The sequence below is a fragment of the Andrographis paniculata genome, unplaced genomic scaffold, assembly GCF_009805555.1.
Source record: "Andrographis paniculata isolate CXL003 unplaced genomic scaffold, ASM980555v1 Contig35END, whole genome shotgun sequence".
NCBI classification, from domain to species: Eukaryota; Viridiplantae; Streptophyta; class Magnoliopsida; order Lamiales; family Acanthaceae; genus Andrographis; species Andrographis paniculata.
The window spans coordinates 3,718,630-3,727,810 of NW_026137568.1; the positions used below are offsets into that span (position 1 = coordinate 3,718,630).

Sequence of the window (9,181 nt, forward strand, 5' to 3'; positions counted from 1 at the left end):
TGACGAGAAATAAAAATGCGACCCTAGTCTGGATCCAAACAGCAGAACCCTTGTGAATGTTGATATACCCAATAAACACACAATGAAGATTTCTTGGATCCAATTTGTGAGCTGCATAATCTCGAAGATACGGAAAGACTTAGAAACCAAAAGGTTTAAAGTGAGCATAATTAGGAGAATATCCAAATAATAGCTCAAACAACGAAGAATTATGCAAGACCGAATATGGTAGCCTGTTAATAACAAAAGTTGCAGTGGCAAAAGCATCGAACCAGAAAAAATCAGATATGTGAGCATGGAATAACATAGACAACCAGTCTCAGTAATATGACGATGTTTCCTTCCGGCTTGACCGTTCTGCTGAGGAGTGTAAGGACAAGAAAAATACGATGGTGGATGCCATGCAAACTCATAAACTCACTCCACCATTTACAAACTCAATTCCCCCATCACTTTGAAATTCCTTAATAGTACAAGAAAATTGATTGCAAACAAAAGCAACAAAGTGAACTAGAATAGTATAAATCAGACTTCGCACGTAATGGAAAATCCAATAGAAACGAGTATAATCATCCACGAATACCACATAACGATGAAACCATCATAAGTAGTAACAGGGGCAGAACCCCACAAGTCACAATGTATTAAGTCAAGAACAACACCAGTTCATTTTTCATTCAACAGAAAAGACAAACGTTTGCTCTTAGCTAAATGACAAGAACAACAAAAAATAGGAATTGGTAAAATAGAAGTAACAGATACCTGACCCATTTTATTCAATAACATAATAGTAGAAAATGTAACATGCCCGAGGTGTAAATGGCATAACTCAAAGCTATCATTTAGTTCTTTATTCCGGACCGCAACCACCAAAGTCGGAACCCCTCGATCAAGCAAATAAAGACTATTATCACATCTGCTCTGAGCCAGAACTTTCTTTATCACCCGGTTTTGAATGGAAAAACACTTATAAGAAAATATAACATCAACAGGATAATCTGCAGTTAATTTACTAATAGATAAGAGATTTTTGTTTTATGGGGAACGACAAACACGTCCAATAATTGAATGTCCTCAGAGATATTACAATTACCAATATGAGAAATATGCAACGAATTACCCATACAAACTATAACATAACCGTGACCTGAGTAGGGCTTGCAAGAATCCAGAGATGTGGACTGATTTGTCATATGGGCGGAAGCGCCGGAATCAATGTACGAATCTGGACTTTGCTTCAAAACATTGCAAGAGGAGGTGAAAGCTTGAGCCAAATTAGCCGAGGACATTGCACATTGAGCCTGAAGATACTGTAAGTACTTATTAGCATAATGCTCACCTTTGCAAATCTAGCACCGAAACGTAAACGAAAATGACTTATTAGAAAACGCTATATAACATCCAAAAGCACTGCATATAGGATGCACCGAAAAAGACTGCATTATGTTTAATATCCAAACATAGCCTACTGAAAGGGTATTTCTCAATGAAAGAAATATTATAAACACAAAAAATAAAATAATTCTAGAAATCAAACACACGAACAAAGGGTAATAAAATAAATAAATAGAATTAATTAATTCAAAATTGACACAGCCCAAGTAACTAAACTATACTAGCCGAAACTTAAAACTAAATTCAAATAAAAAACTAATTAAAAAAGAAGATATTATCGGTGTCCGATTCGTCAATCGATCGGATGTGAACCCAAGCGTTGCCTAGACCCAACACCTCTAAACTATAAGATATATTCAAAAAAGAAGTAATAAGTCGGACCTTCCTTATTTAAGAATTTAAGACTAGGACTTGCTCTATGAATAGAGGTCCGGTTCGATGCCATCTTAATATAGAATATGCTCCGGTACAATACGGGTTTGGCACCTTACCTTTGATTATAGATGATTATAGAATGTCTTTGTCTTCGGCTGCTGCGGCCAACAGGGGCGTGGTTTTTATCGGTCTATCCGGCTTAAATATATATTCAATAGTAATAAGTTCCTCGTCCGGAGCAGTTCTGTGATAGGAGTTGAGAGCTTCAGGCAGGACCACATCCCTAGGCGAGGCGCACTAGAAAAGGGAATGCCCTCTCTTCTCTTAGGTTGTGCTTCGTTGTTGTTCTTAGGCCCTTCTTCAAGAAATCATCCATTTATTTCTGATTCAACTTTCTCAACAATAGAGACTCGAACGATTTGGCTAGAAACTCCGGTCGGTTTCGGAAGCCACGAACCCAAGGAATCAACCCAAGGACCCGATTTGAGAATGATACGCGTATGCAAGGGTAACCCTCGCTCACACACTAATTCCAATATAATGGAATAAAGAGAAACTGTAATTGATATAATTTTCAAGGTGTCTAACAAATGAAGCCAAGTGCCTTATTTATAGGGGAGGCAAGCTTGGCAAAAGGACTCTACAACCAATGTGGGACAAAATTATATATTATTTATATCCCACTAATTAAGTAACTAAGAGATGTCCAATTAGTTAGATTAAAGGGGCCCACTTTATTAAATAAAATAAAACACCTCTTATCACATGGGTAATGATGTGAGTAAAAACTCCATGGGTATTATAAATTGTGGTCTTCAAGGGTGGATGCACTTCAATGTTGACAACGCTCTTCCCATTGGCCTCTAAGCTTCAACTTTGTGCATGTTTTCCTCTTCCAAGTGTAAAACTAATGCCATAATATTAGTTTGAAACTTCTTGGCACGGTTTCGAGTAATCGGACCTGGTGGTAGTGCATGTTCATCGTCTCTTTTGACGACCTCGTCATCCCCCCCTTCTTGAAAAATTGAATCCCCCATTTTCATAGCATGTTCATCTCCTACATCAAAAAGACTTAAGTCAACAACGTTGAATGTGCTATGAACTTGGTACTCACCCGGTAGCTCAATACGATATGCATTGTCATTGATGCGTTCCACATCTTGGAATGACCCGTCTCCTCTTGGGCTCAGCTTAGACTTTCGCTTCTCGGGAAATCTACTTTTTCTCAAGTGCAACCACACCCAATCGCCTGGATGGAACACTACATGCTTTCGACTTTTGTTAGCACTTTTAGCATACCGAGCGTTTGATTTTGCAATGTTATCCCGAACCTTTGAATGCATCTCCTTCACAAATTCAGCCTGTTTCCTGCCATCACTATTAAAATACTCATTGCTAGGCAATGGTAACATATCCAAAGGTGTTAGAAGATTAAAGGCATAAACAACCTCAAAAGGAGACATGTGTGTCGAAGAATGCAACGTACGATTATATGCAAATTTAGCGTAAGGCAAACATTCTTCCCAACTTTTACAATTCTTTTTTATCAAGACACGAAGTAGGTTCCCTAAGGTTCTATTCACTGTTTTAGTTTGACCATCCGTTTGGGGATGATGAGATGTAGAAAATAGCAACTTAGTTCCCAATTTAGCCCAAAGTGTCTTCCAAAAGTAACTAAGAAACTTTGTATCCCTGTCCAACACAATTGTCTTAGGGACACCATGCAATTTCAAAACATTATGAAAGAATAGATCTGCAACATGAGATGCATCATTGGTTTTCCTACATGCAATAAAGTGTGCCATTTTTTAAAATCTATCAACCACGACAAAAATCGAATCATTTCCTCTCCTAGACCTAGGCAATCCCATAACAAAATCCATTGAAATATCAGTCCATGGTGTTTCTGAAATAGGTAAGGGTGTGTATAGACCGTGTGGTTGTGCATGTGACTTTGCAATCTTACAAACAACACATTTATTCACATAAGACTCCACATCATGCTTCATTTTAGGCCAATAATAGTGTTCATGCAATGCACCCAATGTCTTATCACGCCCAAAATGACACATTAAACCTCCCTCATGTGCCTCAACCACTAACACATCACGAAGTGAACACCTAGGTACACACAAACAATTCACACGAAACAAATACCCATCGTGCAAGTAATAATCACCATAGCCATGCGTAGCACATTTTGCAAAGATATCAGAAAAATCAACATCATTCACATAAATATCTTTTATGAATGCAAATCCCAAAAGCTTAGATTCTAACAAGGTTAGCAATCCGTACCTTCTTGATAGCGCATCAGCTACAACATTTTCCTTTCTTTTCTTGTACTGAATATCGAGTAAGGAAATATGTCCACGAATGCTACCCATCTTGCATGCCGCTTGCTAAGCTTTTGTTGACTCTTTAAATGGTTTAATGATTCATGGTCAGTGTGAACAATGAATTCTTGTGATCGTAAATTGTTCTGCCATGCTTGAAGTGCACGAACCAACGAGTACAAATGTCGGTCATATGTCGAATAGTTGAGGGTAGCCCCACTCAGCTTCTCACTGAAGTACGCAATCGGCTTCTTTCCTTGCATCAAAACAGCTCCAATCCCAATTTCTGAGGCATCACATTCCAATTCAAATGGCTTAGTAAAATCCGGTAGAGCTAAAACATGAGCATTAGTAAGTTTTCTCTTAACCAAATCGAAAGATGCTTGTTCAGAAACTCCCCAATCAAAGTGTTTATCTTTCTTTGTAAGCTCAGTCAGTGGTGCTGCAATGGAGCTAAAATCTCGCACAAAGCGGCGGTAAAAGCTTGCAAGTCCAAGGAAACTACGAACTTCCTTGATCGTTTTAGGTGTTGGCCAATCCCGAATAGCTTGTGTTTTAGCTTCACCCACACTTATCCCTTCAGCACCTACAATAAAACCAAGAAAAATACATTTGTCGACACAAAAGTCGCACTTCTTCGGGTTAGCATAAAGCTTTTCAGCTCTTAACACTTCCAAAACACTATGAATATGCTCTACATGTTCTTCCATTGATTTATTATAAATGAGAATATCATCAAAGTAAACCACAACAAACTTCCCTATGAAGGTACGTAATACATGATTCATTAACCGCATAAACGTACTTGGAGCATTTGTAAGACCAAAAGGCATGACTAACCACTCATATAAGCCGAATGTAGTTTTAAATGCAGTTTTCCATTCGTCACCTTCCCACATTCTAATCTGATGATATCCACTTTTCAAATCAATTTTAGAAAAATATTTTGACCCATGCAGTTCATCTAGTATATCATCTAAACGAGGGATAGGGTGTCGATACTTTACCGTTATGGCATTTACGGCTCGAAAATTGATGCATATCCTCCACCCACCATCCTTCTTTGGGACAAGAAGAACCAGTACAGCACAAGGGCTTAGGCTTTCGCGAATCCAGCCTTTGTCAAGCAACTCATCCACTTGCTTACGTATTTCTTTGACTTCCTCTGGACTTGCCTTGTAAGCTGAACGATTTGGAATTGATGCACTCGGAATGAGATCCATCTGGTGCTCAATGCCCCGAATAGGTGGTAATCCTCCGATTACTTCATCAGGAAACACATCTTGATATTCCTACAAAAGAGAAGCAACATTGGAAGGGAGTTGCATTAGCTCTTGCTTAGACAAATAAACAGGTTTAATCAAAAGTAAATAAGAACTTCCCTCATGAACTTTCAAATTTTTTGCCTCTCTTAAACTCACAAACATTTTTCTTTCAATCTCACTCTTGCGTTGTTCACTCGCTTGCTCTCTTTTGTCACTCTTATTTTTTTCGCTCTCACTTTTCTCACTCCAATGCTCACTTTTTTCACTCTTATTTTTTTCACTCTTTTTCCTTTCTCTCTTTTCTTTGGCTTCTTCCAAAAATTGACGATGCATGTAGAGTTGGTCCTCATGGACATCCATTGGAGACAACGGCTTCAAACATATCTTTCTACTCCCAAACTCAAATGAGTATCTATTCAAATATCCATCATGATGAGCCTTACTATCAAACTGCCATGGCCTCCCAAGTAATACGTGACAAGCTTGCATCGGTAGCACATCACAAACGACTTCATCCTTATAATTGTTGATCTTGATAGAAACCGTCACCTGCTTGTTCACATTCAACTCTCCACAATTGCTAACCCACTGCAATTTGAATGGTTTGGGGTGGGGTGTTGTTAGCAAATTCAATTTTCGAACAGCAAGTTCACTTACAATATTTGTGCAACTCCCACTATCAATAATGAGGCTACACACTTTGCCTCCAATTATGCAACGAGTTTGAAAGAGATTTTCTCGTTGTTCCTCATCAAAGGTCCTTGACATAGTGCTTAAGGCTCGTAAGGTAACCAAACTCAAACCAACACCAGAATCAGAGTCATCATCCGTGTTATTTTTCTCATCTACTCTTTGATCAACCCCCTCCTCATTTTCAGATTCAGTTTCGTACTCTCCAAACTTATTGAGGATCATCGTTTTTTGGTTTGGGCATTGACTTGCAATGTGGCCTCGACCTTGACACTTGAAGCAAATGATATCTCGATTCCTCAGCTTCTCCGGATCAGCTCCAACATGCTTGTTCCGTGACGTGTCATCCTTGATAATACCTTTTCCTTTACCGAATCCTTGGGCCACTTGGGTTTTGTCATCCTTCTTGGTATAATTTGGTGTGAAGGGCTTCGTACCAAATGTTTTATGTTTGCCCTTACGCTTCAATTGCTTCTTAATAGTAATAGCACGTTCCACCAATTCATCAATATCATCAAAACGATACAATCCCACTTTGTCAGTAATGTCTCGATTCAGCCCCGTCAAGATCCTCGCTACCGTGGCTTGTTGACTCTCTCGAACATCAGCCCGCATTAAAGTCACCTCCAAATCCTTGTAGAACTCATCGACTGTCCTATTTCCTTGCTTCATCGATTGCAGTCGAACATGCAATTCTTGCGTATACAAACTCGTCACAAATTTAGCTCGCATAACACGTGTCAACTCCTCCCATGTTTGAATCATCGGTGCTCCACCTCGCCTTCGATTGAGGCAAATATTGTCCCACTAATGAATGGCATAATCTTTGAACTCGGAGACCGCAGCTCAGACCTTTTGTGGACCATCCAAATCTTGACAATCAAAGATCAGCTCAATCTTTCGCTCCCAATCAAGATATGCTTCTGAATCATATTTCCCGTAGAAAGCTGGGATTTGGAATTTCATAGAACGAATTGGATCATTGTCATCTCTCTTATGTGCCCCTCGTCGTGCTCGAAGGGGAACATTGGTCTCTACTTCTCCATCATACTCATTCATGTCGCGGTCATCTTGGATAAGATCACGAACTCGTTCATGCCTTGGAGCATTCCCGGTAGGTTGTTGTCCTAAAGGTGGAATGCCATTGTACGGACGTGAAGGGGCTGCATTCCCTTCTACCCTCGATGTTTTCAATTTATTTATTCGGGCATGGAGTCCCTCAACCTCATGTCGAAGTACCCTTTGTACTTCCACCATCATATCTTTCACGAACATTTTTGGGTCAAAGCTTGATGCGGATGCCATATCATGTTCCTCGTCACTTCTCTCACCTACCATAGAAAATTATAGTGGAAATATATATATAGATGGTTAGATAAATGATCTCCTCACCCTCTCGTGTATACCCACGTAATGTACCTCTCCGTCTTACACACGCGCTCAAATTTCACGGTCCTTGGTAAGCCCCTCGAATTATAGCCAACTAAACTTCACGGAATATAGCCAATATAAATTGACGAGTGTACCCCAAGAAGCCAAACCCAACAATGGCAACGAACCAACAATGAAACCACAACCGCAAAAAAATCGATATCCACAAATAAACAAGTGGATACAATACCCAAAATCACAATATATTTCAAAGAGGGATTTTCTTTTCTTTTCTTTTTTTTTTAAATTTCTGCAGTATTTTTTTTTTCTGCAGTACTTTTTTTAATTTATTTTCTGCAGTAATTTTTTTTATTTTCTACAGTTTTTTTTATTTATTTTTTCTGCAGTACTTTTTTTTAATTTATTTTCTACAGTAATTTTTTTTTATTTTCTGCTTTTTTTTTTTTTTGCCCAACAATGATAATGCTACTACAAAAATTTAAAAGATCTTAACATAATTTAACAATATGAAATAAAGACTACTAATACTACCGGAATAAGAATTCCGATAAAAACGGGCTCTGATACCAAATTGATGACGCAGCCCAAGTAACTAAACTATACTAGCCGAAACTTAAAACTAAATTCAAATAAAAAAACTAAGTAAAAAAAAAAGAAGATATTACCGGTGTCCGATTCGTCAATCGATCGGATGTGAACCCAAGCGTTGCCTAGACCCAACACCTCTAAACCAATAGAGACTCGAACGATTTGGCTAGAAACTCCGGTCAGTTTCGGAAGCCACGAACCCAAGGAATCAACCCAAGGACCTGATTTGAGAATGATACGCGTATGCAAGGGTAATCCTCGCTCACACACTAATTCCAATATAATGGAATAAAAAGAAACTTTAATTGATATAATTTTCAAGGTGTCTAACAAGTGAAGCCAAGTGCCTTATTTATAGGGGAGGCTAGCTTGGCAAAAGGACTCTACAACCAATGTGGGACAAAATTATATATTATTTATATCCCACTAATTAAGTAAATAAGAGATGTCCAATTAATTAGATTAAAGGGGCCCACTTTATTAAATAAAATAAAACACCTCTTATCCCACATGGGTAATGATGTGAGTAAAAACTCCATGGGTGTTATAAATTGTGGTCTTCAAGGGTGGATGCACTTCAATGTTGACAACGCTCTTCCCATTGGCCTCCATGCTTCAACTTTGTGCGTGTTTTCCTCTTCCAAGTGTAGAACTAATGTCATAATATTAGTTTGAAACTTCTTGGCACGATTTCGAGTAATCGGACCTGGTGGTAGTGCATGTTCATCGTCTCTTTTGACGACCTCGTCAAAAATTAAAGAAAAAATAACAAAAAGAAGTTATTTAAGTAAAATTAATTAATTAATTAAACTAATATGTGAATAATGATTGATCATATTTTAGTGATACAAATAATTAATTAATGGGTAAACTGTTTTTTTAGTCCCGTAACTGGACCCCCTTATCATTTTAATAAGTGGAGCCTGTCTCAAACTGGTCCCATAAGTGAAAAATTTTCGCTGTTTTAGTCCTCTGCGGCCGGAGATGCCTGCGTGGCTCGCCGGAGGTGACGTGTCTGCCAGGTGTCGCTGACCTGGCAGACACGTGGATTTTTTTTTTCATTTTTTTAATTTTTTTTAAAGACTTATTTTTAATTTTATTTTTATTTTTATTTTTTTTATTTGGTCCAATTAAAAAAAT

The 9,181-nt window shown here is 38.3% G+C and overlaps 1 protein-coding gene across 1 annotated transcript; it reads right to left on the reverse strand.

Moving 5' to 3' along the window:
- Window positions 1–2,633: 2,633 nt before the first annotated feature.
- On the reverse strand, window positions 2,634–7,366 carry LOC127249069 (uncharacterized). The gene is made up of 7 exons (XM_051271662.1): window positions 6,914–7,366; window positions 5,513–6,868; window positions 5,114–5,398; window positions 4,912–5,011; window positions 4,277–4,866; window positions 3,928–4,115; window positions 2,634–3,552 (listed from the first exon to the last, which is right to left on the reverse strand). Exons 1-7 carry the CDS (start codon window positions 7,364–7,366, stop codon window positions 2,634–2,636), a joined length of 3,891 nt encoding a protein of 1,296 aa, XP_051127619.1.
- Between the last annotated feature and the right edge of the window lie 1,815 nt (window positions 7,367–9,181).